General features: G+C 56.2%; 12 protein-coding genes across 12 annotated transcripts; 4 read left to right on the forward strand and 8 right to left on the reverse strand.

Moving 5' to 3' along the window:
• The first annotated feature begins 525 nt into the window (after positions 1 to 525).
• CLAH10_0 (Aldehyde dehydrogenase) lies at positions 526 to 2,564 on the forward strand. Its single transcript, XM_069376728.1, has 4 exons — positions 526 to 797; positions 920 to 1,326; positions 1,413 to 1,995; positions 2,058 to 2,564. The coding sequence occupies exons 1-4, from the start codon at positions 739 to 741 to the stop codon at positions 2,497 to 2,499; spliced, it is 1,491 nt and encodes a 496-aa protein (XP_069227179.1). The 5' UTR covers positions 526 to 738; the 3' UTR covers positions 2,500 to 2,564.
• A 532-nt stretch (positions 2,565 to 3,096) lies between these two features.
• WHR41_08125 (uncharacterized protein) lies at positions 3,097 to 4,755 on the forward strand (the record flags this gene model as incomplete). The annotated part of the gene is made up of 1 exon (XM_069376729.1): positions 3,097 to 4,755. One exon carries the CDS (start codon positions 3,097 to 3,099, stop codon positions 4,753 to 4,755), a length of 1,659 nt encoding a protein of 552 aa, XP_069227178.1.
• A 795-nt stretch (positions 4,756 to 5,550) lies between these two features.
• WHR41_08126 (uncharacterized protein) lies at positions 5,551 to 6,085 on the reverse strand (the record flags this gene model as incomplete). The annotated part of the gene is made up of 2 exons (XM_069376730.1): positions 5,551 to 5,843; positions 5,902 to 6,085. 2 exons carry the CDS (start codon positions 6,083 to 6,085, stop codon positions 5,551 to 5,553), a joined length of 477 nt encoding a protein of 158 aa, XP_069227136.1.
• A 447-nt stretch (positions 6,086 to 6,532) lies between these two features.
• WHR41_08127 (uncharacterized protein) lies at positions 6,533 to 7,023 on the reverse strand (the record flags this gene model as incomplete). The annotated part of the gene is made up of 2 exons (XM_069376731.1): positions 6,533 to 6,883; positions 6,946 to 7,023. The coding sequence occupies 2 exons, from the start codon at positions 7,021 to 7,023 to the stop codon at positions 6,533 to 6,535; spliced, it is 429 nt and encodes a 142-aa protein (XP_069227135.1).
• Positions 7,024 to 7,555: 532 nt separating this feature from the next.
• WHR41_08128 (uncharacterized protein) lies at positions 7,556 to 9,154 on the reverse strand (the record flags this gene model as incomplete). The annotated part of the gene is made up of 1 exon (XM_069376732.1): positions 7,556 to 9,154. The coding sequence occupies one exon, from the start codon at positions 9,152 to 9,154 to the stop codon at positions 7,556 to 7,558; it is 1,599 nt and encodes a 532-aa protein (XP_069227140.1).
• Positions 9,155 to 9,532: 378 nt separating this feature from the next.
• On the forward strand, positions 9,533 to 11,189 carry WHR41_08129 (uncharacterized protein). Its single transcript, XM_069376733.1, has 2 exons — positions 9,533 to 10,611; positions 10,668 to 11,189. The coding sequence occupies exons 1-2, from the start codon at positions 10,144 to 10,146 to the stop codon at positions 10,860 to 10,862; spliced, it is 663 nt and encodes a 220-aa protein (XP_069227139.1). The 5' UTR covers positions 9,533 to 10,143; the 3' UTR covers positions 10,863 to 11,189.
• A 91-nt stretch (positions 11,190 to 11,280) lies between these two features.
• Positions 11,281 to 14,315, reverse strand: WHR41_08130 (uncharacterized protein; the record flags this gene model as incomplete). Its single annotated transcript, XM_069376734.1, has 2 exons — positions 14,097 to 14,315; positions 11,281 to 14,027 (listed from the first exon to the last, which is right to left on the reverse strand). Exons 1-2 carry the CDS (start codon positions 14,137 to 14,139, stop codon positions 11,281 to 11,283), a joined length of 2,790 nt encoding a protein of 929 aa, XP_069227171.1. The 5' UTR covers positions 14,140 to 14,315.
• Positions 14,316 to 14,498: 183 nt separating this feature from the next.
• Positions 14,499 to 15,791, forward strand: WHR41_08131 (uncharacterized protein; the record flags this gene model as incomplete). Its single annotated transcript, XM_069376735.1, has 1 exon — positions 14,499 to 15,791. The coding sequence occupies one exon, from the start codon at positions 14,499 to 14,501 to the stop codon at positions 15,789 to 15,791; it is 1,293 nt and encodes a 430-aa protein (XP_069227172.1).
• A 40-nt stretch (positions 15,792 to 15,831) lies between these two features.
• On the reverse strand, positions 15,832 to 17,551 carry WHR41_08132 (uncharacterized protein). Its single transcript, XM_069376736.1, has 4 exons — positions 17,033 to 17,551; positions 16,362 to 16,966; positions 16,247 to 16,297; positions 15,832 to 16,186 (listed from the first exon to the last, which is right to left on the reverse strand). The coding sequence occupies exons 1-4, from the start codon at positions 17,434 to 17,436 to the stop codon at positions 16,002 to 16,004; spliced, it is 1,245 nt and encodes a 414-aa protein (XP_069227169.1). The 5' UTR covers positions 17,437 to 17,551; the 3' UTR covers positions 15,832 to 16,001.
• Positions 17,552 to 18,620: 1,069 nt separating this feature from the next.
• On the reverse strand, positions 18,621 to 20,166 carry WHR41_08133 (uncharacterized protein; the record flags this gene model as incomplete). Its single annotated transcript, XM_069376737.1, has 2 exons — positions 18,621 to 19,951; positions 20,010 to 20,166. The coding sequence occupies 2 exons, from the start codon at positions 20,164 to 20,166 to the stop codon at positions 18,621 to 18,623; spliced, it is 1,488 nt and encodes a 495-aa protein (XP_069227170.1).
• A 546-nt stretch (positions 20,167 to 20,712) lies between these two features.
• WHR41_08134 (uncharacterized protein) lies at positions 20,713 to 22,591 on the reverse strand. The gene is made up of 3 exons (XM_069376738.1): positions 22,277 to 22,591; positions 22,011 to 22,209; positions 20,713 to 21,951 (listed from the first exon to the last, which is right to left on the reverse strand). Exons 1-3 carry the CDS (start codon positions 22,468 to 22,470, stop codon positions 20,803 to 20,805), a joined length of 1,542 nt encoding a protein of 513 aa, XP_069227168.1. The 5' UTR covers positions 22,471 to 22,591; the 3' UTR covers positions 20,713 to 20,802.
• Positions 22,592 to 22,956: 365 nt separating this feature from the next.
• On the reverse strand, positions 22,957 to 25,027 carry WHR41_08135 (uncharacterized protein; the record flags this gene model as incomplete). Its single annotated transcript, XM_069376739.1, has 3 exons — positions 24,637 to 25,027; positions 24,386 to 24,573; positions 22,957 to 24,333 (listed from the first exon to the last, which is right to left on the reverse strand). Exons 2-3 carry the CDS (start codon positions 24,470 to 24,472, stop codon positions 22,957 to 22,959), a joined length of 1,464 nt encoding a protein of 487 aa, XP_069227141.1. The 5' UTR covers positions 24,473 to 24,573; positions 24,637 to 25,027.
• Positions 25,028 to 25,964: the final 937 nt, after the last annotated feature.

The following is a 25,964-nucleotide window of genomic DNA, read 5'->3' on the forward strand; positions in this document are numbered from 1 at the left end:
CCTCGCGACAAAGCGTGCCGAGGGTTTTGGTGGGCTGTGGAGATGGATGGGGGGCAAGTGTGGGCTGTGCTGTGCTGGGGTGTTTTGGTGGGTTGGGGGAGTGTTGGAGTGCTGGGTGGCGGCATGGACAGATGGACAAATGGATGGATGTACAGGGCGGCTCATGCGAACGCAGCGGCTAAGGTGTCTCAGGCAGGCAGGTATGTTTAGACGTGCATGTACCTACCGGGCTGAGGTGAGAAGAGGAGGCAGCCGGGGCGGTTTTGGTAGGGTAAGGCAAGCGGCAGGCGGCGGGCACAGCTGGCGCTGGCTGCTGCTCCCACACACACGCGCTGGGAGCTTTCCCCGCACCCCGCCCTCGCGCAGCACCAGAGACGACACAACACTCGATATCCCCGTGGCCGAGCAGCCATTCAGCCATTCACCGCCCGCCGTCGTGCTGTCGCGCCGCCAGCCGCCGTCAACCGCGACCAGGCGAGTGGAGTCCGGCACGCGCCCGGCCTGCCATGGCGGCCGCGCCAGGCCAGACGCTGCGCTGTGGCCTGCTCCGTCTGCCACTCCTCCCGGTGGGCCGTGTCATCGAGGTGGATGCTTGACGTTACTTAACCCCGCTACCCTCGGCCATTGCTGCCCTGATCTTCCTTTCTCCTCATAAGACACACGTCCGCTGTGCTCTTCCCTAACGACTGCCACTTTGATTTCCTGTTTGAGATACCCCCCATAATCACACCCGCCACAATGACTTCCGTCCAGCTCGAGACGCCGCACTCCGGCAAGTACACACAGCCGACTGGCCTGTAAGTCTCCTGATCTCCTCGCCAAAGCAGCCAGAAACGCCACCACCGATCAGATTGATCGCCGCCTCCGCAACAGCAGCAGCAGCAGCAGCAGCAGCAGCCTCGCTAACCCACCAATCCAGCTTCATCAACAACGAGTTCGTCAAAGGCGTCGAGGGCAAGACCTTCGAGGTCATCAACCCGACCGACGAGAGCGTCATCACCTCCGTGCACGAGGCCACCGAGAAGGATGTCGACATCGCCGTCGCCGCCGCCCGCAAGGCCTTCGAGGGCCCGTGGCGGAAAGAGACGCCCGAGAACCGCGGCAAGCTGCTGGTCAAGCTCGCCGACCTGTTCGAGAAGAACATCGACCTGCTCGCCTCCGTCGAGTCGCTCGACAACGGCAAGGCCGTCTCCATGGCCAAGGTCGACATCAGCATGTGCGTCGGCTGCCTGAGGTACTACGGCGGCTGGGCCGACAAGATCGAGGGCAAGGTCGTCGACACCACCCCTGATACTTTCAACTACATCAAGAAGGAGCCCATTGGTGGTACGTATTGGTTGCTGTCTTTCTGAGCTTGAGATGGCTTGGTTGGAATCTTTTCTTACGAGCAATTGCTGATTGATGTCTTCCAGTCTGCGCTCAGATCATTCCCTGGAACTTCCCCCTGCTCATGTGGGCATGGAAGATCGGCCCCGCCGTTGCTTGCGGTAACACCGTCGTCCTCAAGACCGCCGAGCAGACTCCTCTCGGTGGTCTCGTTGCTGCCACCCTCATCAAGGAGGCTGGTTTCCCTCCTGGTGTCGTCAACGTGATCTCCGGTTTCGGTAAGGTCGCCGGTGCCGCCCTCTCCTCCCACATGGACGTCGACAAGGTCGCCTTCACCGGCTCCACCGTCGTCGGCCGCACCATTCTCAAGGCCGCCGCCTCTTCCAACCTGAAGAAGGTCACCCTCGAGCTCGGCGGCAAGTCGCCCAACATCGTCTTCGAGGACGCCGACATCGACAACGCCATTTCCTGGGTCAACTTCGGCATCTTCTTCAACCACGGTCAGTGCTGCTGCGCCGGCTCCCGCATCTACGTCCAGGAGAGCATCTACGACAAGTTCGTCGCCAAGTTCAAGGAGCGCGCGGCCAAGAACGTCGTCGGCGACCCCTTCGCCGCCGACACCTTCCAGGGCCCTCAGGTCTCCAAGGTCCAGTTCGACCGCATCATGGAGTAAGCTCTCGCCACCTCCCTTCCACCTCCCCCAAGCTCTCAAATTAACACTTCCTCCCTAGGTACATCCAAGCCGGCAAAGACGCCGGCGCCACCGTCGAGACCGGCGGCAAGCGCATGGGCGACAAGGGCTACTTCATCGAGCCGACCATCTTCTCCAACGTCACCGAGGACATGAAGATCGTGCAGGAGGAGATCTTCGGCCCCGTCTGCTCCATCGCCAAGTTCAAGACCAAGGAGGAGGCCATCAAGCTCGGCAACGCCACCACCTACGGCCTCGCCGCCGCCGTCCACACCAAGAACCTCAACACCGCGATCGAGGTGTCGAACGCCCTCCGCGCCGGCACCGTCTGGGTCAACACGTACAACACCCTGCACCACCAGATGCCGTTCGGCGGGTACAAGGAGTCTGGCATTGGACGTGAGCTCGGTGAGGATGCGCTGGCGAACTACACGCAGACGAAGACTGTCAGCATTCGTCTTGGTGATGCGCTGTTTGGTTAAGGGTTTTGCGCGCGAAAATGTAATTACGTATGACTGCTATGAAATGAAATCAATATTCTCATGAATGGTTGTATTTACCTTTTGAGCTTGGTGATATACAGTCGAGAGATCGGTTTCTGGTCTTGCCAGGATAGTAATGTGTCGATTTATTCGCATCCCGCATCCTCAACCTCGCCTCATCCCACCGCGAAGCCCTCCTGCATACCGACGTCACGAAGCAGAAATGGCCAAGCCATATCCCGAGAGCGGACCAAATAGAAAACTCGCCGCTCATGTTTAGTTCACAAAATATCATTGATGAAGACCCACTACTTTCAAAGGCGGGGGATTTGCTCTGGGGCCCCGCAATTAATTCACTTCGAAGCGTGAAGATGCGAAGTCCAGGGTTTATCCTCCAATCAGGTTTGAGGATGGTCGTCGTGGGTGGATCGGTTTGGTGGTGGTGGGAGATATAACGTTGTATTGAGGCCGCTTTCTCGGTCTCTCTTGATCGCTTTCTTTTCGAAAGTGTTTCTGCTCCGATCGGTTGATCGTTCGTTCGTTCGTCCGTCTGTCCATCGTCCTGGCACCTATCACCCATCCAAAACCTCCACCACAATGCTCCTCCCCTCCCTCCTCTGGGCATTGGCCCTCACAACCCCCACCACCGCCTCCCCCACCCACCACGCTCCAACCGCGAAAACTCTCAACGGCACCTACCAAGGCCTCCACCTCCCCCAATGGTCCCAAGACGCCTTCCTCGGCCTCCCCTACGCCCAACCCCCCACGGGCGCCCTCCGCTTCGCCCACCCCCAACCCCTCAACGCCTCCTTCCCCGGCGTCCGCGCCGCCACAGCCCAAGGCTACAGCTGCATGCAGTACCGCGGCGCCTTCAACACGTCCGAGGACTGCCTGAGCCTCAACGTCGTGCGGCCCTCCGGCAACCACTCCGAGCCCCTGCCCGTGCTCGTCTGGATCTACGGCGGCGGCTTGTACGCCGGCTCCGTCGCGGACCCGCAGTACAACCTCTCGGGCATCGTCAGGGTCAGCCAGGACATGGGCAGGCCAGTGATCGCGGTCGCGATGAATTACCGCCTGGGCATGTGGGGGTTCCTGCAGACGCCTCAGCTCCTCGCCGAAGGCTCGAGCAACGCGGGCCTGCTGGACCAGCGGCTGGCGCTGCGGTGGGTGCGGGAGAACATTGGGGCGTTCGGGGGCGATGCGGGGCGGGTGGTGGTCTGGGGCGAGAGCGCGGGCGCGCAGAGCGTCGCGTACCAGATGTTTGGGTACGGGGGCAGGGACGAGGGGCTTTTTAGGGGGGCGATTTTGGAGAGTGGGGGGCCGACGGGGGCGCAGGTGCAGAGCTTGCCGTATTATGCTGGCGCGGTGGAGAATTTGACGAGGGCTGTTGGGTGCTGGGAGGGGGTGGAGGATCAGCTGGGGTGCTTGAGGGGGTTGAGCCAGGAGGAGTTGTTTGAGGCGAGGCCGAGCCAGGTGTGGAATCCGCTTGTTGATGGGGAGTTCTTGGAGGGTTATCCGAGCCAGTTGATGGGGGAGGGGAAGTTTGTGTCGGTTCCGATGTTGACGGGGCATAATACTGATGAAGGGATTAATTTCCGCCCTACGACGCCGAAGCCGGAGTATGGGAAGGCGCTCGCGGACGCGTTCGCCTTCTGGCGCTCGTATTCGCTCTCCCCGCCTACCATCAACCGCCTCCTCGACCTCTACCCCGACGATCCCTGCGTTGCCCCGCCGTACGAGATAAAGAACTGCTCGCGCTTCGCGGATCTCGACCGCGGCTCTCAGTGGCGGCGCGGCGCGACCATCGGCGGCGACCTCGTGATGATCGCGGGCCGACGCAAAATGTGCGAGCTGTTCACCCACGCGGGTCAGCCAGTGTACAGCTACCGATTCGAGCAGCAGCTGTGGAACAGGACGGAGATCGAGGGCGTGCAGCATTTCGATAACGTCGCGTTCAGCTTCCAAAACATCTCGGGGCTGCTGGGGCCGGCGCCGGAGTTTGATAGCCATGTGAGGTTGGCGAGGGCGGTGGGGGAGGCGTATGTGCGGTTCGTGTGGGATTTGGATCCGAATCCGAAGGGGAATGGGACTGAGAGGGGCGAGGGGATGTTGCCGTGGTGGCCGAAGTATGATTTGGAGAAGCCGGTGAATATGGTGCTGAATGCGTCCGGGAGTTATCTTGAGGATGATACGTATCGGAGGGAGGGTATGGCGTTTATTAATTCTCCGGAGGTGGCAAGGGAGCTGTTGAGCTGAGTCGATGTGTTGATGAAAAAATATTGAATTTGGAATGACAGAAACTACAAGGCTTGTGGTCGTACATCATATCCTCGAGGGCAGTTGAACGCGTTTACTCTGTCAAACACACAGCCTACAGTGATATGTTCGATTCCAAAAGGTTTCAGCCCTATCTATTTTTCAGCATTCCGCATATATTGAGGGTCGATACTACCTCATAGGACGAGCAAGTAGTTTGTACACCGTCAATCGCCGGCCCTCGGGTAGGTTCATAGAATGCAGGCTTCCATTTGCCTTAAAGAGCGGATGGGTTCACGCCATTGTTGTTCGTAGAATCTAAGGGCAGCCGAATCAACGAATCACAAGGCGACTCAGCAAGGGAAATGCCTCCGTGGCACTGCGACATGTTCGTGATCGTGCTGATATAGCGACTTGTTGTCTGTCCGTGAGGTTGAAGTCCAGGACAAATTGGATGCCTAAGGCACATAATTTTCAACCTCCTTCGCCGAACCACGTATGGCGGACGTCTTCGCTCCCTGCATGACATCTTTCCCGGGTCTCACAATGGTACAAGCTTTGATGTCAGTCGTCACGTATGTAGAGACCATACTGAACCAAAGTTGATTGCAACCGAAAACTCCAAACCAAACGCGTCAAACGCCTTGCCTGCACTCGCATACGTCCAAAATACGCTCCGCTCACTCCACGTCCCATACATTGAGGTACACCAAGCCATCAGAAGAACAAAAGAAAAGACCTCTTAGTGTAATAGCAAGCCCAAACCACGCTGATCTGCCCAAACGCTCCACAACTTCACTCGTCAACGTCCTCGCTCTCAACCTTCATCTTCTTCGGAGCCTTCCCACCGGTCATCTTGCTCACCGACCAAATCTTCTCCGCCCCCTCCCCATCGCCCGCATCATTAATCTCCTCCTCGCTCTCAACCTTCGCCTTAGCACCACCCTTTCCCTTCTTCGCACCCTTCTTACCCTTCTTCTTCACCGGCTCAATATCTTCCGCCCCCTGCTCATCGACCTCCCCATCGACGTCCTCCTCACTTCCCTTGCGCTTCTTCCCCGCTTGATCCTCCTCAGCAGCATCGGCATCTATAAGCTCAAACCATTAGCCCGCGCCCCATCGAACAACACAAACGAAGAGACTCACCACCCTCGGCAGCAACGCGGTCCAATTTCTTCTTGATCGCGTGCCAGGAGGCCTTGCTGCTGTTGGAGTTCTTGAAGCCGAAGCGGGCGGCGAATTTCGCGTAGTCGATCTCGACGGGCGACTTGGTGCAGCTGGCGATGGCGCCGGCGAGGAGGGCGGTCTCGCGGGTGGTGAGGGTCGTCATTGTTTGCTTGTTCGAAGGTACGGTGTTGTGGATGATGTGTGGTAGGTATGTGGGTTGATTTGATGTGCGGCGATTGTGAGTTTGAGGTGGATGTTAGGTTGTGGAATGTGGGTGTGAGGGATTTTGTGAGTGGGAGGGAGAGTCGGAGAGTTGAGTTGCGTGACTGGGCAAGAGAGGTGTCTGGGCTTCAAGTGAGACATGTGAATGTGAATCGCAGGCAAGCTTTTGAGGAGCTAGCTATTGACAGCCAGAGTAAGTACACAGGTAGCCAAAGTGAATACTCAAGCGCCCTTACGCCAGCCCAAGACACATGACAAAGGGAGCCATGCAGCAAGCAGAAACCGTCGTCCCGGCGACAGAAAAGAAGGCCACCGTCCATCAACTCCAGCAGAATCCTATCTCAGAGCCACTTATCGATGGCGCCCAACAAGAGGATCCAGAACCACCTCAGGCCAAAAAATCGTCCCAATCCTCCCCATCCTCAACCGGCTCCTCCTTAACCTTCTTCGGCGTCTTCGCCTTCTTCGCCGGGCTCTCCTCTCCATCGCCCTCGACCTCCTCCCCATCCTCAGCCTCCGCAGCAGCAGCCTTCTTCCCACGCTTCTTCCCAGCAACCGGAGTCAGCGCCTTCGAAGTCATCTTCTTCGGCGTCTGCGCCTCCGGCGTATTCGACCCCGAGCCCAAGGCCTGCACGTCGCCAGCCTGCGCCTGGATCTTCTTCTGAATCTTGGCCCAAGCGTTGGAGGCCGAGACGTGGTTGCTCATGCCGGCGAGGGCGGCGAGTTTTTTGTAATCGGGCTGTTCGATCATCCGAGTCAGTAAGATGAGGAGGGATTGTGGAGGAGGGGAGGGAGTGGTACCTTTGGCTTCTCGCTGAAGCAGAGCCAGGCGTAGGCCATGAGCTCGCGCTCGCGGGCGGTGAGTTCGTTCTTGGCCATTTTGGAGGGAGTGGAGGTGGTCATGCTGATGGAGGGTTTTGGTCAGTGGTGGTGTTGAAGAGATGCGTTGGTTTCTCTGGACTTACGTGATAAGTAGTTTGTGATGAGTTTGAGTTGTGGTGTTGTGGGATGGTGGAAAGAGAGGATGTGGGTCGATGGGTTTGGATGTGCCTGGGATGTTTGGCGTGTGCGAGGTGGATGCGGAGGCAGGTGATTTATTCGAGCAAAAGTGCGACGGCGGGCCAATGGCGCACGCGACCTGCGTCACATGCATGGATTGAGATTTTCTCCACAGGCAACAGCGTGTGAAGTGAAGTTACACGGAGGTGCAGAGCAGCCAGTGAGCGCTCGGACTCTGAAGCGCGCCACGCGCAAAGTGCATGCATGTGTGAATGTGAGGAGTCGCATTCGGTGTAATGGCCAGTGAAAGCGCATTGCGTCTCTTATCAGTGAATACGCGCGCACATGTCTGCTCATCGGGGTACATCGAGGTAATTGGTCAGAAAACTTGGTTCGCAGTTCTACACACCTTTCACTTCCTTTTAGGCCCTCGGCTTTTCCTGTCTTGCGCATCCTCTCCTCTGCCCAAAGACACATCTACAGACTCCATGAACCCATCCGTTTCAACTGCTGCGGTAGGCGTGTGCTTGATTTCTGGCTGCACCCTTTCCCCTTCATGTGTCTTCTCAATAGAGCTCTTGACGTCGCCAGAAGCATGCGAACGAGAATAAGCGTCAAGAGCCTCCTGATCATACTTGTGCGTATGCTTCAAATGCTGGCGTATCATCCATAGTTTCTCGTAGAAACGGGTGTGCTGTTGGCAAGATTCCTCCGGACAATTCAGTCCCTCCTGCTGAACAACATCACGTTCTCCATCCCGCTCCTCAGCGACGTCTGCATCATCAGACATGTCGAAGTCCGGGACCATAGCAGGAGTGTACTCGGCAAGCCGGTCAGTGGCGCTTCCAGCAGCAGTCTCCGGCATCGTCCTGAAGAGCATGGATTCCCCGAATAAGGCTGCGCATCGCGTGGCCGCACGGTCAATGACAGCCGGGTTCCATCCCATCAGCGATGCCATACCTAAAACTTCGCTCCAGTCGCGGGTCCCCAATGTGTGATGGCTGGCTTGGTGCTGAGCGTGCTCTTCAAGGTCAGGTTTCTCGTCAATAGTCGCCTGGCGCTTGCGCTTGCGTGGTCGACTTCGTGTATCTGCGTCTGACTGGGCTGCAGAGCTCGATGTATGGTGCTCCCGGCTTTTGTGTAGGCCGACCAAGATGTCGTCGAATTTCATGCCTATGTGGCAAGCGGTTTGCTTGAGCAAGCGGCTGGCTTCCTCGTCGTCTGCCATGAAATCGGGTTTATTAGATTCTTCGACATTTGGAATTTCACGCTCAGACTCTGACGACTCGGAGTCCGCACTGCTTGCCTCACTGGATTGACGAGACTTTATAGCCACAGGCGGACTAGAACCCATCATGGATATGGACCGCGATCTCACGGCAGATGCCCGATCGGGCTCCTCGGTGCCCCAAGAGCGGCTTCGGAAGCGGTCTTTCGCCCTGCGTAGGATCAATGCCTGAATTTCGTCCTGTAAGTCGGCGCCGGGCCTCCACGGCGCAGGCATCTTCAAGGTATCTCCATCCTCGTCATCCAAGAAGCCATTTCTTCCAAAAGCTTCAGACTTCCTAGGCACTTCATCGGCCGGGAGTGGCCAAGCAGTCCAGTGCTGGTCGGGATGCCATGGAGTGCTCCCATCGACTCCGGTCTTCATCCAGTGGAGTTTGCTTTGCCATGGTCTCGCTTTCGATGCGACATCAGCATCACGTAGTTGGGCTTTCAGCGCATGCGCATTGTACAGGTGGACGCTGAGATCGTTCGCTCGTTCCTGATCGAGAGATGAGATCAGGGCCCGCTCGTCCTTAGTCCAGGAACGCCACGTGCTCGCAGGGCCCACGAACCGATTCTCCCGCTCGTCGCTAGAGCTTTCGTCTTCTGCATCGGACTGTTCTTTGGCCCCATGTTGGACCGATTGCGACGCGAATGGCTGAGTGTCAATGATTAAAGATTGTGAAGAAGGCGCCTCGAGATAGGCTGACGGCGAAGGCGGTTCATCATCGCCGCCGGAAGACATCGTCGTGATGTCTGTGCTGCGCTTTGCTTCCCTGATATGGTATCATTGCTGCCGACGGCAGGGCAGACGACAATTGGCGGAAGATGAAAAGTCGCTTGGGCGTGAATCTTGTTTCACTGCATTGGGCTCGATCCGTGCAGCCGGGCGCGACATGCATCCAGGCCCAGACAGCCTTATCCCTGGTAATGACGTCCAGGCGTGACAGCGCACCTTGCCTAAGCGGGCGCGGTGTGCGTTGCAGGACGGGCGGAGGATGGCGTCGTGGGCGTTTCTCTGCTGCGCAAAGGCTGGTTCGGCTCGGCAAGCTCTGCCCGCCGCGCAGCCGCACCTCGTGCTGGACCCTCGCTGGCCCGCGCTTCATCCATCGCCAGCCACCTCACTCGACCCTCCCCGCCATCGCACTTTCTCAGCACGCCGCTTGTTTCGGGGAAGAGCGCTGCGATTTATCATAGAGTGAAGTCAAAAAATCTCCGACCGCACATCTGCCCTTGCGCGTTGCGTCCTCCTTGTTTGTACAAACCTCTCCATCGTTTCTCCGCGTCCCGTTCCTGCCCTCGCGCATACCGCACCGCACACGTTTACCCTCTTCAACCGCGCTTACCGCAGACGTCATCGTACACCAGCTCAAGCAGGCTTCCGTCGTCGACGAGCCGCTGCAGAAGCAGAAGAAGTCTGCACTCGCTGTCGCTGAATCTCGGGGTAGAAACTCCCGCTGCGATCGTCCATTGTCTGAGAAGTACCAGCCTCACCCACGGCTCTGGACTGCTGTGCGATCCGCCCACGCGAGGCACCCGAGCTCCCTGTTGGGCTGGAACTCATTGGGCCTTCACCGTCGCACCACATATCATCCTTAATCCGACCGCATCAATCGACGTGCGAAGTGACGAAGCCATTCGCGATTTTCTGCCTCCGAGTCTCGACAGCCACCCCAGCAACACCTCACTAACCACCACCCACCACCTTCACTCGCCCCAACGCCCTCAGCAGCAATGGCTATCTCCGGCTTCCTCTTCCTGAGCTGGCGCATCTTCCAAATCATCCTCCTCGTCCCCGTGGTGGGCATGCTGTCGTGGTTCGTACACGGCTACGTGGAGTCCAACCAGCTCACGCCCAACTTCATCCTCGTGCTCTTCATAGTATCGGTGTTAGCGCTGGCATGGACGTTTGCGACGTTATTCAATTACCTGCGGGCGCGCCATGACGCCTTCTTTGTCGCCCTCATCGACCTGGGCTTCGTCGGCGCGCTGATCGGAGGCGTCGTCACGCTCCGCGGCATCGCGGACGCGGACTGCTCGAGCTTCTCAGCCGGCAGCTTGTACGTCGACCTGGGTCCATTCGGCTACTTTGGCCGCCAGAGCGACAGCCCGTGGGCGGTGAACATCAGCAAGAACTGTGCGATGCTCAAGGCCAGCTGGGCCATGTCCATCATTCTCATCCTGACCTTCTTCGTCACATTCGTAAGAACTTCACAAAGCTCCACTTTGACGATCGCTAGCTAACGGCTTCCTCCCAGCTCCTCGCGCTCCTCGTCCACCGCAACCACCGCAACGACGACCGTGTCGTCGTCAAGCGCGAATACCACACCTCGCGCCATGGGCACCGCCGCTCCAGCAGCCGCGGAGGCAGCCGGTCGCGCTACGGCGACGATTCCCGCGCGCGCAGCTCGGGAGGCAGGAGCCACTCCAGGCGCCGCCAGTACTACGTCTAGACGCATAGCGGATCACGAGCGAGAAAACGAAGGCTCAGACGAATCACTCAAGACGGTCATTGAGAGAACGAAAGGAAAGCAATTTGGACAACGGGCAGGGCGGCAACGGCGTTCTTTTAGGGATGCGCTTCTTCGGTTGTGAATATTCGCAAACTTCCCTGAGTCTGCCCGCGGGAAGTCTGCGTAAAGGCGAAGGGCGGACGGGCGGGATCTCTCTTCGGTTGTATCTTTCACGAGACCATGAATATTGGGATAGGGAAAGGGCTTTCTCATGCTCGTACGCTTGAATCCGAATGTATCTGACTTTCCACTTCTCCATCCCCAAAAGTTTCCCATCATTCAAACCATTGATCCAACCCATGCATAAACTCCACTCCAAGCACTCCCTCCTCTTCACCTCCTCCCCACACCACCCCAATCACCCCACAAAAACCTCCACCGCAACCTCATTACTCCACCCCGCCCTCTCCCCCATCTCCCTCCAAGCCCCCTCAACATCCACCTCCAGCACCTTCTCGCTCTCCCCACTCTTCCTCACGCACCCGACCGGCACCGGCTTCCCAAAGATCATCACCATGAAATCCTCCTCCACGCTCCGCGCTTCGAGGTCCGAGACATACACGCCCAGCACGCCGAGCGCTTTCAGCGAGACGCTCGCGCGGATCCGCCCGTTGGATTCGAGCGCGATGCTGCTGGAGGAGATGGCGGCGGCGCCGGTCATTTTGCCCAGGAGGCCGAGGAGGGAGATGGAGATGGGGCTCTTGGTGCGGGGGTGGGTGAAGGGGTGGAGGGGGTGGGCGGTGAGGATTTCGGCGGTGGCGGGGGGGAGGGAGAGGAAGGAGAGGTTTGTTGTTGTTGTTGTGGTGGTGGTGTTTTCTTGGCTCATGGGCTTGGAGATTTGGCCTGTGGAGAAGGCGGAGATCACGTAGGAGCCGTGCTCGGTGCCGGGGAACGAGGAGAGCGGGACGAGCTCGGAGAGAGGGTGGGGCGAGACGTTGAAGGCGCCCAGGATCGCGGTGCCGGTGCGCGCGGCGCCGGTGTAGGTTGTGATTTTGAGGAGGGCGGCGGCGGAGTATTCGTTGTAAGGGTCTGTGGTCTTGCCGATGGTGGAGGGGCGCAGGATGACGGTCTTTCCGCGCGGGGTAGGCGCCGTGAGCTGGTTGAGGAGCGTCAGGTCGTGTTTGCCCGGGGCGTCGGTGAAGTAGATGGGTCCGCCGGAGACGGCACGGGCGGCGGCGTGGAACGCAGCCCAGGGGTGCGATGTCTGGAACATGTCCCAATCGGGCAGGACGTTGAGATGCTGGGTGAGGAGGCTGTTGTGGGCGTTGCAGAAAATGTGCCAGGCGTGGGAGGCCTCGATTTCGGGGAAGAAGTCGTCGCTATTGCGGACGAGGAGGCGGGGTTTGTTGTGTGGGAGCTGCGAGTGGAAGAGGAGCTCGGGCGATTGGGACATGCAGCTGATGGCGCGTGAGGAGAAGTGGCGGAGGTGCGCGATCGTCCAGGCGTCTTGGTATTGGGTGATCATGTTGCGGCGGTCGGGAGCATGGAGGAGCATGCTCAGGAAGAATTGGGCGTCGGTTTTAGCGCTGTCGATTCCTACGCTGGAGAGGAAGGAGTAGAAATCGTTGTACATGCGTTGGCAATCTTCTGGTGCTACGACGGTGAACTTTCCGCCGGCGACACCTGGCTCCTTCTCGACCTCGATTGTTTTGTAATTGTCTGCGATCCATCCTTGAGGGCTGACGCCGCCCCAATAGCCCAGAATAGCGTGCCACACAGCGATGTGGTTGACATTAGGATGACGCTTGCGAATGTTGGTCGTGAGGGTCTTAAGACCTTCTGGGAAGCCCTCTTTGTTGGCCTCGAAGTCAGTCCAAGCACGCTGAAACTGAGTTTCTCCTGGCGATAATGACTGCCAGTTGTCGTCGATGATGAGGTTGGTGATGTTGATGTTGTTCTTGGACAACTCATCAAGAGCCTCTGAGATCTTGTCTGACGTAAGGTTTTGGCCAAGACCGTTCCAGGTGCAGTATGCGAGGCCATCGTACCACTCCTCAAGCCATTCGGGACGGACCTTCTCATCCATGAGTGCGTCAACTTCCTTTTGCGCAACAGTAGAGCCATTGTTTGCAATGACTTTGCGAGCGTGATACATGACAGCACAATTAGCGACCTCAAAGCTCTCAGCAGCGGCAACAAGGACCCTGCTAGTGCCCGTTTCGGTTCGATCATTGCGCCCTTTGATGATCAAGTTGCCTTCGTCGTCATTGAAGAACGTGGTCAAGACGTCTTCAACCCCGCTGATGGCCAAGCAGACAACGTGCACTCCATCTGTTCGCAGGAATGACACAAGCACGCCGTCTTTGTCAATGACAAACTCCGTCTTGCCCTGCCTAGGTGCTAGCCAAGGACTCCAAAGACGGACAAGACTGAACCAGCGGCTGAGCTGGTTAGCCTTACCAATTTGGTGGTGACTCCAGCCGGAGTCTTGGTCTTTGGCTGGTGCGACAGGGCATTCCAAAGAATATAAAAGGGTATTATCAGTTTCAGGCATAGCACTCTTGATCTGGATATCCGAGCTGATCCCGGAGAAGAAGTGCTTCAGGTCGTGAGGTTTGTCGTGTTGGAAATGCTGGCCTTGATAGTGAAGCTCTCCGTCCGCAATACCCGTACTTTCGCGTACCCATTGCCATCCATTTTCGGTGGCAATTTGAAATTTTATCGTGAAGTTGATCGCACGAGCTTCCTTAGGTACACCCTTGAGTTCGCCTTCAAACCAGTTGCGGGAGACGCTGCGGTCCATAGGCTGACCGACCAGCATGACATCGTCGAAGCTCCTCGTCGGCTTGAGTGTCAATTCAGACCAGTCGTAATGGCCATTGTGATTGTGCCAGAGGCATACTTGAGGCTCGTTCTCGCTGACCAGACTGGGGCTTGTCGTCTCGAGTAGCACAGCGAACTTGACGCCGGTCTTCTCTTTGGCGACCTGGGTGGCTTGGGCCAGAGGCGGTATGCAAGTCACACGGACCTCAACACCATCTCCGCCACTACTAGTCGGATAGAAGGCTGGCTTTCTCTCCGGGGGTAGCTGGTCAGGAAGAAGGTCGGTCATCTCTGAGAGAGGCTTGGGCGGATAGACGCGTTGGCCAGTCTTGGTGTCGCAGTCTGGGTTTGGTTAGAAGGCAAGACGACACAAGTAAGCGATCACAAGTGATTGCATGTTGAAAGACGTACATCCGAACGAGATGCCTTTCTGCTTCGCTCGCTTGATGACCATCGGGACGGAGTGGGAAAGCGGCGAGAACAATTGGAATACGTGCAAGGTAGTACCTACCTGATCAGAAGAACAACTTTCGAGCTCAAGTTATGAACAACGATCTACAGATGAACGTGTCCAGTATTGTTGAGACGACATCTATCCCCCGATGGATGCAGTACACGCATGCTCGCATCACATCACCGAGCGGCGACCCGCCAATCGTCGAGCGGACGTCACTTTGCAGGGAGCTCCGAAAGAGGAAGTTCCGAGGTCAGCTCGCAGCAAGCTCGAACAAATTCCTCCGCCAAGTCCGCCTTTTCCATCGCCGACGCCTTTGCGCATCGCTGTGTTGCGCCTTGCAATCAGTTGCACCAGCAATGTTCGAATCAATCTGTTCCCTCCCGCTCTCTGGGGAATTATTCACCCAGGTGGTTCATCCTTCTGAGCCATTGATCGCTGTGGGTCTCAGCAGCGGGCATGTCTCGACCTTGAAGCTGCCGCCGGTGGACGACGAAGAAACACAGGAAGGCTCCAGAGGAAGGAGAGGCAGCAATGGTACCGATGTCGTTGACACCGCCTGGCGCACAAGGAGACATCAGGGCAGCTGCCGCACCCTCGCCTACAGCGTCGACGGCCGACAGCTCTACTCCGCCGGCACCGACGGTATCGTCAAAGCCGCAGACAGCGAAACCGGCCGAGTGACCGGCAAGCTCGCCATTCCCATCCCTCAGTCCTCGACCGAAGACGTCGACGCGCCGACCGTGATCCACGCCCTCAACCCGCAAACCCTCCTGCTGGCAACCGACTCCGGCGCCTTGCACCTCTACGACCTCCGCGACCCGGCGCCGACGCTCCCGATTGTCGATAACAAGACGGCGTTCACGACCGGCAAGCCAGCTTCCACCCACTACCCGCACAACGACTACATCTCCTCGCTCTCCCCGCTGCCCGCGTCCGAGACCTCGACTTCCGGCTTCAGCAAACAATGGATCTCCACGGGCGGCACCACGCTCGCGCTGACCGATGTGCGTCGCGGCGTGCTAGTCAAGAGCGAGGACCAGGAAGAAATCCTGCTTTCGTCGGTGTACATGAGCAATCTGCCTGCGCGTAAGAGCCGCGGATCAACACATGAGAAGGCCTTGGTGGGCGGCGGCGACGGCGTGATCACGCTATGGGAGAAGGGCCAGTGGGACGACCAAGACGAGCGTATCATTGTCAGCAGGGAGAAAGAGACATTGGATTGCTTGAGAGAGATTCCAGCTGGTATTGGTGGGTTCGGCAAGAAGGTTGCTGTTGGGCTGGGAGACGGTAAGATCAGGTTCGTCACGCTTGGGCAGAAGAAGGTCATTGGTGAGGTACAGCACGATGAGATTGAGGGTGTCGTTGGATTAGATTTTGATGTGGGTGGACGGATGATCAGTGGTGGTGGGTCGATCGTCAAGGTCTGGCAGGAGCCGATGGGCACGGTTGGCGAAGATGAAGAGGAGGAAGACAGTGACGTCGAGGTTGGAGAGAAAAGGCCTGCTGCTGGCTCTGACGACGACAGCGACGCTGGCGAGGAGGCGTACGACAGCAGCGACGACGAGGACAAGTCATCGAAGAGGAAGAAGAGAAAGAGGGGCAAGGGCCCCGCGAAGGGAAACAGCTTCTCCTTCTCGGGTCTGGATTGAAAAGATTTTGCTTGTAATGATTGCGATGATACCCATGGAGTGGCTGGTATGTACAGTGTTCATTTGAATGTTACATTATCATCCATTCACAGCAAGACCGCTTGATTCAATGAGATGCGATACACTTAAACGGCGCTGATATCAAAACGCAAAGCCTGCCAATCTGGGATATCATCGTCCGACCAACAATTGATCATGGCAGCCAAAACTCTAAGCGGCTAGCGACGCATACACAGCTCCCTCGCAGGCGAACCACTGTCCCATGACATGCGGGTCACCGAAGGGCATGACTTGGCTGGCAATCATGCCAGCAACACCCTTTTCCCTGTCACACCACCAGAACAGGTTCGCAATGCCGGCCCACCAGCCAGTGTTCGCACCGCGACCAGTGACACCTACGATCGAATTAGCATCAGAATTGGTACAACTCGTTGTCCGAAATCTTTTGGACTCACCTGGCTCGTGTGTGATGAACATGCTGAGACCCCAGCCTTGAGGCGGGTTACCTAATAGAAAGACGAAGTCAGCGTGCTTGTTTTGCTTTCTACGGTCACCGCAATATCATCTCACCTTCCTGCGGGTACAGCTCGGGCGCCGAGTTGGAATGCTCCGTCTTCGCGGAGCTCAAGCCCTCCCTCGCAAAGTTAGGGTGCTGCGGAATCTGGTTCTCCCACATCATGTTTACAGTCTCCGGCTTGAGGATCTGTGCGCCAGTCTTGGGGCTCTTGCCATCATTCAGCATCGCCGCGAGCACCTGCACATACTGCGTCGGCTGCGCGAAAGCGCCTGCGCCACCGCTGTTGAACAGCGCAGCCTTGTGCGCGTCCGTTTCGGCGACTAGCGGTTCGCGGTAGACGTGGTCGCGCGCCTCGCTGGCACCGCTGCCGCCGGGCCAGCGCTGGTGCATCGTCGCGAGGTTCTTCTTCATCTCCGACGACGGGAACATGGTCACGTTCTTGAGGCCGAGGGGCTCGATGATGCCCTTCTGGATCAGGTCGTTGAGCTTGGAGCCTGTCGCGCGCTCGAGGACGATGCCGGCCCAGTCGATGTTGATGCCGTATTCCCACTTCTCACCGGGCTGGTTGACGAGCGGCATGCGGAGGATGTCGCGCTCGTCGGCGTGGAAGACGTCGAAGCCGACGGGGCGGCCGTAATCCCTCAGCTTGGAGCTGAAGCTGGTATCCGGAAAGTCAGTCAGGTTCAATCTGGGGAAGGAAAGATCTGAAAGGACTCGTGCTTACAATTCATATCCGAAGCCGGCTGTGTGCGAGAGCAGCATCCTAAGCGTGATGTCCTTTTTCTTGTCGACCAGAGATCCATCCTCCTGCAGCACTTGCACCTTCTCCAGTTCCGGACATAGTTTGTAGACCTGCTTGTGGTCATCCAGGTTCAGCTTGCCCTGCTCGACAGCCTGCAAGCAAGCAATGGCGGCAAGGAACTTTGTACACGAAGCGATCCAGAAGACGGTGTTGAGGTCCATGTCTTCCTTGGACTCCAAACCTCGCTTGCCGGACGCGCTGGCGACGATTTCATCGCCGTTTTTGTCGACGGCGACGAAGACCAGACCCGCCACGCCGGTGGACTTGTCGCCCGTAACGCTGTCCAGCGACTTTTGTACGGTTTCTTGGACTTTGGCGTTGACCATGTTGGCTTCGATTGATGGAGGTATGCTTTATGTGTTTGATTTATCGAACAAAGTCTGTTTTCTAGATGTACTTCCACGACCTAATCAGAAAGCTCCCGTTGCTACGTGGTGTTTGACTGTTGACGCCCCAATTTATATATCCACAGATCTCCACTGTGCACAAAAGTCGGCCCCCACCTCTCGGTTCACGCGGAGACCCCGCACCTTGATCCTCCTCTTGAGCTCCTTGAAGTCTATTCGCTAGGGCCAGCCTTCTGGACTTCCACTATTCCGGAGGCGCGCGAGCTGAATAGTCCATGGAGCCATCTAATCTCCGTTAGAGTCAGCTGAGGCTGGCCAGCTGGACGCCTCGGCAGTACATTCTGTTGAAACCAAGATCCAATCCCACGTCAGCACGTCCGATTCGATGGGCTGACCATCACCAGACTTCGGCAAGTAGTGTCGAAGGAGGAACTTCGACTTTAAGGGTGTATGTTATAGTGGAAAGCATGCAGTCATTCTACTAGTGTTTGGGGCGGGCTTCGAAGATCTAGGCCGTAACGGCTTCGAGCGTCTGTGTTCCATGAGTGGTGAAGGTCATCAGTCGCATATCGATTTTCGAACCTACAAGAGCCCTGAGATCTTTATTATGAAGATCAAAGCTATCATTGCAGCTGGCTCAGACGTGTAAAGTCCCTTTGCGTGATAATGCAATCTCAAAAGCTGTAAGCATTTGATGTGCAATGTTCACCTTTGAGCCCAAAAGCCGTCAGCCGTTTTCAGCTCTTGTAGCGGTCAGTTTATCTTCCGATGGCAGCGCTGCAACGCGAACAGAGCTTGTTGGGGGGCTTTGACGACCTGGGTAGATGGCCGATCAGTGAGGCTACACGTCTACCGGCGAATAGGGCGCGATCAGAAGCTATCGCAGCTGATGTATCGAGCTTTGAGGATTTCTCGCAGGTTCTGAGGGCCCCTAACTGCCATCTGCTGGTTGCAATAGAAGGGGTTTTCGCCCTCCAGATCGGCGCATGAAGTCTCGCTTGCAGAGTAAGCACAAGCGTACTAGATTACGCTCCCAAGGATGGAGGATGGAGCCTGAGTACTTCGCAAAATGATAAGAGGCAATATCTGCAGCGGTCTCTTCTCGAGTTTAGGATGAGTTCGAGGCCTGCCTCGAGAGCATAGATCCACCCTCGATTGTAGCCTCAATTGTTTTGCCTCGACAGCACTGAAGATGACTGCTGTCCTCTCATCGCCCCAAGGACGAAGCTTTCAACACTTTTGTGGCCCTTATCCCGAGCCAGGTCGCAGGCAAGCCAGCCATGGGCATCCCTTACAGACGCTTTGCTGCGTTTGTTGATAAGCAGTGCCGCCATTTCGAGATCACCAGTCATAGCAGCTGTATGCAGCGCAGTTCTTCCATTCTCTATATCAGGAGACTGTATCGTGATATCGACGGGGCTTCCGGCTTCAATCAGTCGTTTAGCAACAATCACATTTTTCCATGCCGCAGCGACGTGGAGGGCACATCTGCCCTTCCTGTCCCGTTGTTGCATGGTCCATGGTGTAGCTAAGAATCCGACTAGATTCAACATGGCACACTTCCTGTCTCCGCAGGTCATTTTGGCGACGTGATGAAGCGCGTTCTCTCCCTGATCATTGCAAGCTTCGATATCCGCGCCAGCTTCTATGAGTGTTTCAGCGGCTGTTGCTCGGCAGTATACGCTGGCCCAGGATAGAAATGTGTCGCCAGTGGAGCGGAAGACGGTATATGGCAAAGGTAAAATAGGTAGAGCCTGTTGGGGTGGCGTATCCCTCCACTCTTTCGTCCTCTCATCTTTGGAGATCCCAAGCTCGAGGCACCGTGCCAGACTGCTGGCATGGTCGCTCAGGACAGCGACTAAAACCGGGGAAGAAAAGGCAAACACATATGTTCTTTTGCGGTCTAGCACCGGCATCCGCTCCAGCAAAGTCCCATCGAGGTCACGCATGTTCGTCCAAATACGGACGCAACTGGTCCTTTGTGCAGTAAGAAGGCCACCGTGGGCAATGACTTGATCTATCACATCCACGCTGCCACTCAAGCAGGCACAGTGCATCACAGATCCCAGATACCCAGCAGCCCCGTGAATGGTAGCGCCAGAATCGAAGAGAGACCGCACAATGTCTGCGTAGCCCTTGGCTGCAGCGAGACACAGTGGCGTTCCGTACACGTAGTGCTGCGCGTTCGAGTTTGCGTGTGCCTCTATGAGAGCAACAACTGTACGCGCGTGGCCGTTATATGCAGCATGATGGAGGGGTGTGAGGTCCTGAGAATCTCGAGTATTACAGTCCGCGCCGCGATCCAGTAAAGACTGTATGCCTTCTCGACTGTGGCCTTCTGCAGCAGCTCTCAAGAGCTTCTGGTGTATGGGGTCATCATCGGGTTTGATCTCCTGAGATCGGGACGACGAGTTTCGAGGAGTCAGCGAGGGCGGCTGAGGCGTGTTGCCTCTGCTGTACTCAGGTTGACTATTCCAGGGGCCAAGATAGTAATCTGGTGTAATGATCCAGTCAACAAATGATAGCTTCAAGCCAGAAACTCGGGTGCGTACTGTTCGTGGTACCGTTGCTCGTATTGAAACTGTTGCCGTTATGCTGTTGCGAGTTACCTGACGCAGCTTGTCCCGAGAACACGCCTCTAGTTTCGTTACTTGACATTTTGAGGGTACCGTCGACTTTGAAGTCTTCTGCAGGGCAGCCCTCTGACATGTGGGTCCGTCCACCAAGCTTGCCAGGTTGAATTGTTCGCAAAGATGATGGAGGAAGTGGTTGTGTCTAATCTGGAGGGCGCGGAAGGACAAGTCACGCACGTCGGCCGCGTAGCAGCAGGTAGGTGGAGTCGAGAAAAGTAAGCGATTGGTAGACAGTTTCCGTGGCGTCTGCAGCTGCAAGGCTGGGCCTTGGTGTTGAAGCAGGCAGATCATAATAAGGTCACCGTTGCACACATCCGGGGGACAACAACTTTTTCCGGTCAAATTGTTTCGAAAAGTGCGAGCATATTTGCGTTGTCAGAAAAAGACGGCCTCTTTACGGTACGCTATATGAATCCTAAGTTGACATTACCTTGGCTTTCCTCTCAATTTGTGCGCGACCCTGTGAGTGTATGTAAGCCTTGCTCCGTCGTTAAGAGGCACCTGACTGACAATTGGGAGGCTCAGACGGAGATCGTCGTCCACGAGAAATTGGATATGCTTCGCTCGGATCGCGTGGCAGCAATAAGCCCTGCACTTGTCAAAAGTAGGAGTTTGAGGGAGCTGCATTCAACAGATGAAATTCGCATTCTATCTTGTCGGGTTTCGAGGGCCAACTTTGCTAGCCAACTAAGCTGCGGATGAAACCATGATATCAAAGAAAACATCTATCCCACAACCCTCCAGAGCGCGCGAACCCAAGGCTGTCAACCCAAGCGCTCAGCTTGCAGCGACCCAGCCTGTCGCCGCCACACTGCTCGAGCGGCTGCACGCGGTCGTTGACGATGACGCGGACGAGCTCCTCTTTCTCGCCGCGACACTGCAGTTTCTCGAAATAGGCCCTGGAAGCAAATGACGCGGTCCAAGCGGCGCTGTAGCCACCTGCATCCTCTGCCTCGACGATAGTGTTGTTGGGCAGCAGGCCGGTGCCGTTGTAGAGGCCGAGGGCGGCAAAGATTGCGGTCATGTCGTTGTCGTGGCTGAAGTCCGCGTACAGTTTGCGGCCGAGAGGGAATGTGGTTTCGCTGCCGTCGAGGGTGCTGTTGGTGGTGGTGTGATCGTTGACTGGCTTGTTCGTCATGCGAGCGATGAGCTCGTTAGCGAAACCGACGCCCTGGGTGGGTCCGAGAGGGTTGCCGTGCGAGTAGCCGTAGAATTTGTTTAGCGTCATGTAATAGTTGTATTGGTGCCATTCCTCCTCGCTAAACAACGCACAGAAATCACTGATGGCTCCGATGTCCGAGGCGACGGTATTGAATGGACAAAGATCCATCATGTAGACAGTCTGGATGGTCGACAGGTTGGCACCCGGCATGTCCTCGTTCAAGCGGTCGCGGATCGGCGCTGCGAAGATCTCTGCCCATTCAGCCTGAGCTGCATCCGCGATACCGTCATACCAGCCATCCTCGAAATCAGTGCAGATCTCATGGTTCAGTGTGTTGTTCAGGCCGAGATCTTCTGGAATCTCTAGAATCTCATACGGGTATGCTGAATCTCCACGAGGCTTGGCACGCCTGTCAATGACCTTTGCCGCATGGAAGCCCTGGGTCCAGTTCTGTGCGGATTCCACCACACGTGACTGACCAGCAGACCGTAAGAAAGGAGTCACCTGTGATGCGAGGGCCTCGTATCTTTGGTAGAACTTGATGCCGGAGTTGACCATTTGTTGTTGACCGAAGAGAGTGAGCTCGTCGGCACCCAGCGTGTACTCGTAGTCGCCAATGAAAGCGTATTGGCCGTCGAACACCTCGACATTTGCGTGAAGCTGCTCGATCACAGCCTGGTACAGCTTGGTTTTGGATGCCTGCGAACCGATATCAGCAAGGGGCATCTTCATAACATTTCGAGGTACGATCGTCTTACGGTCGGATCACGAGCTCCATGTCTGGAGAGCATCTGAGCAAAGGACACGCTACATCCTTTGGGAATATCCGCCGAGATGTCCGAAGGCACAGCGTAAAAAGGCGAGTACTGGCCGAAGTTGTGCGAGATTTCTGGCTGGCACTGGTATCCCTTGAGAACAGTGTCGCAAGACTTCGTGCCCTTAGGACCGTTCGGAGAGCTTCTCTCGTGGTTAGCACCTGTTCTCATCTATTCCATATGCTTGTTTCTCTCGTCCCCGAACTCACCCGATACCCAGCACGCCCAAAACCGCAGTCAGAGAAGCAACCATAATGAGCAACCCAATGTGTTTCTTCGTCCAAATATTCACGCTCCTTGACGTGCCAGAGGGAGTGAAGTCGTCCCCGGCATCTCGCTCCTGGCCGATCGGCGCATACTTATGCTCGCGCTGCCCTCGCAGGCGGCGGAAAAGCTCATTCATCCCTAGCAGCAGCTCGCGGTCCGAAAGCCGGCGCAATCATCGTGCCTGCATCCTTGATCGCCTCTCACTGGCCACTTTCGTGCTCGTTGATATGGTGTTCGTTTAAGCGAGGGTCAAGAGCGGAAGTGTGAAGTTCCAGGCACAGGTGGGGCTGAAGTTGGGTGCCAACCAGGCTTGCACGTGGGGGTTCTTGGTCAATGTGGATATTGCAGGGGCCCAATATTCTCGAGTTTTTGAGTATAGACGGGTGAAGGCTTATTGCCACTAATTCGGCGAAGCAAAGGCTTAGTTGGCTAAGGCTAAGTCAAGACTACCAGGAAGATTGAAGAAGCACAGGGCACGGCAGGTCCACATTGTTGAGTCGGGAGAGAAGTGACGATGATACGGTTATCCGAAAACATTGGAGCTACAACGCTTTGTACAAAAATGTGTGATTATTCAACGCTGCGCCAGAACGCTCAAAGTGACTATTCAAAACATTGCCAATTACCGGTCTTGTTCATTGTTGCTCTCCCGCACTGTCGGGGGGAACTCCAACGGTCCTCGTGGCTCGATAGGTGTAGCTTCGGTCATACGTATACTCGGCAGTCGTCCTATAGCTGGGAGCATAGGAGCACCACTGGCAGAGACAGGTCGCTGACCTTCAGGCTCGCTGGGCTGAAGTCTTTGGCTTTCGGGGTCGGCGGTTTGTGGCCGCTGGAAGCTTGTGACTCCTTGCTCTACAGGCGAGGTGTATGGGGGAGCCTCTTGGAATCCTTCGTCGTAGGCAGGTGGCTGATATGCTGGAATCCTCGATTCGCCAACGTCCGCGGTATCCAAGGTCAATGGCCCAGCAGCGCTGTTCGTTCGACTGCGGTTTCCCAAAGGCGTATGTGAGCCCGACGGGTCCCTTGAGTGCGTCCTGCTCATGTTCACGACTTCAAAATCATTTCCAGCACGGCCAAACGGAGGTAGGTCCATCTCCGTATCTGAAATATCAGAGCCAGTCATGACAGACAAAGCCGAGCTGCTTGATCGGCCTCTCTGATGTACGCTCAACGAGTCACCAGTCATGGGCCTGATCGTGCTCTCTGACATGCTAGCCGCGGAATCCAGCAAAGGCCTGTGATCCGAGTCTGAGGAGTTTGCACGCAGTCTGGTGCCGTCGTGTCGTGCCACACCAAGGTCCGCGTATGAGACGCTGCTGACTCTTCGCTCCTGAGGGTTTGCCCGATGTTCCGCAATCATGGCAGCTGCAGTGCCAATTCCTGCTCTTCGCTGCTCGGCTCTGAGAAGGCTCTCCTGCCGCATCGCTGCCAGTGCAGTGTAGTCCTGGCGCTGTCTTGCATCCCTCCTGGCCTCGCGCCTCGCTTCGCGGTCTACTATCTCTTGTCGCCGTTGCACCCTTATCTGGTATAGACTCTCCATTTCCTCTTCCCGTCGCGCTTCTTCTTCGTCCGCAGTCTCAGGCGCCTCCACCACTGTATCAATACCACCTCTTTCGCCTTCCCTTGCTAAAGAGCGTTCATTGTCTCTGACCGATTTCGAATACGCAGGCAAAGTCATGACCGACCGCACGCTGGTGTTGCGCTCAACAGTGCCCTGAGCTCCGCCGTCGCGCTCTGGATCACCAATCTGCGCACTTGCCCTCTCGCTAGGGTTTTCGCTCCGCCTGTGCAGTGAAGGTCCAAACATTTGATCCTGCAGCTGAGACGAATAGTTTCCCTTGCTCCCGGTGAGTCCGGTGGGTGTCCAGCGTTTCCAGCGTTCCTTGAGATATTGTGTCGGGACATATTTCGGGTTCTCGTAGCGCACGCGGATCGATTTGAGGCAGAGGTATGTGAGGAAGGCTACGGATACGGCGATCGCGATGGACACAACGATCTTTCTAAGAGGTCAGCGCTTAAGAGATATAAAAGAGTGTGCACACTCTTACCGCGGTGACTGTGGTGACTTTGCCCGTGCCATTGTCCTGTCGCGCGACGAGGCTACCATTTTGCGCCGCATCAGTTGGCAGCAACATGGCGACGACAGCTATGTGCCGTGGACGATGGTCAACTTCATCTGCTGTGAACCCGCAGCGCAGAAGCCTCTAGCAATTGATGAATCCTTGTGCGACCGTTTCTTTGTATGTTTCTCAGCGAGACTCGAGCAGGTAATGAGGCGGGTGGTTGTAAGACGATGTACCGGGTGTACGATAGCTGACGCGGCTGAGGGATCTCTCGCTGCCTTCTCCGCAGTGAAAGCTGACTCGGTGAAGTAATGATGAGCTGGATGGACGAAATAGGGCTAAAGGAATCTAAGGTCGTGAAAGTGCGAACGACTGAAGGGTTTCTGGGGAAGTGTTCGGTCTCGCCTGGAGCCGTGTTGCGATCCGTGGAGCGTGAAGACCGCCCGCGTGTTGGTGGTTGCGCCGTCCGTGCTAAAGATAGACCCCATGCCGCTCTCTGCGCCACCGTCGTTGCGACTTGATTGGGCTACAGCTTCGCTCCCTGCAAGCTCCATCCTGCATGCATCAAGCAATATCATCTGCCGCCGTTTCACCGGTAAAACATGTTGATGTGAGGCTGAATGAACGCCTCAATCACGCAGAGGCGTAGTTTCTGGCAATTCCATCTTGCGACCTTGCCATGAATTCATACAAAATCCTGGAACAAGAAGACCCTATGAGGTCATAATTGACGACGAACCGCCCGCCCGTTCTCACCTACGATTGCATTGTCACCGCAATCCAAGCGAACGGCTGCTGATACAGACTTAGCAAATCGTGAGATAAATATCCGACCAAAAATTCCTTAGTCAGACTACTGCCTTTCCAATAACTTCATGGATTTTGAGAATGATATCTCTCGCGGGAGGTAGAGTGATCGAGTCCATCTCCCTGTCATTTTGGGGAGGGGTGTCTTCTCGACTAGGTACCACTGATGAGACCATCGTCCTACCATTGCCTCAGTTCTTCAAAACGCGAAAACTTTTCCAATATTACAGCATGATGTATTTGATATGGGACGTGCATGAGGCATGTATGACTACACCCTGATATCGATTTGCAGATTGCAAATTGACTGATGCAAACGATCAGCCGGTGCCTTGATCTTGGTTTTGGTTTCACGGTCACGGTTGGTGTCGATCAACTGTTTCGTCGATCATCACCAATTAGCTGTCTTGGAAATGGATCGAGCAATACCTATATACGAAGATCTCAGCGGGTATGCAAAGCAATATTAGTGCATCGTTGGAATGGGCATGCCAGGTCTGGCAATTGCCTCAAGCTTCGAAGCTAGTTAGTGTCAACAGGCGCCGCCAAGGAACCTTATATAATATCATTCGACACGTCTTGTGTCTTTATGTCTCATTTCAATGGATTCCGAAAAACGTCGGCCTGATTATGTAGACTTCACTCGTATGGCTTAGCAAGCGCCGCGCCCAGGCAACGATGCAGCGTCCGTTTGCGCGCGCTTGTCCCACTTCTTCTGAGCCAGCTCTGTAGGTGAACCAACGCGCTCACAACAACA

Source organism: Cladosporium halotolerans (assembly GCF_011745625.1).
Source record: "Cladosporium halotolerans strain TM138-S3 chromosome Unknown Sca29, whole genome shotgun sequence".
Lineage (NCBI taxonomy): Eukaryota > Fungi > Ascomycota > Dothideomycetes > Cladosporiales > Cladosporiaceae > Cladosporium > Cladosporium halotolerans.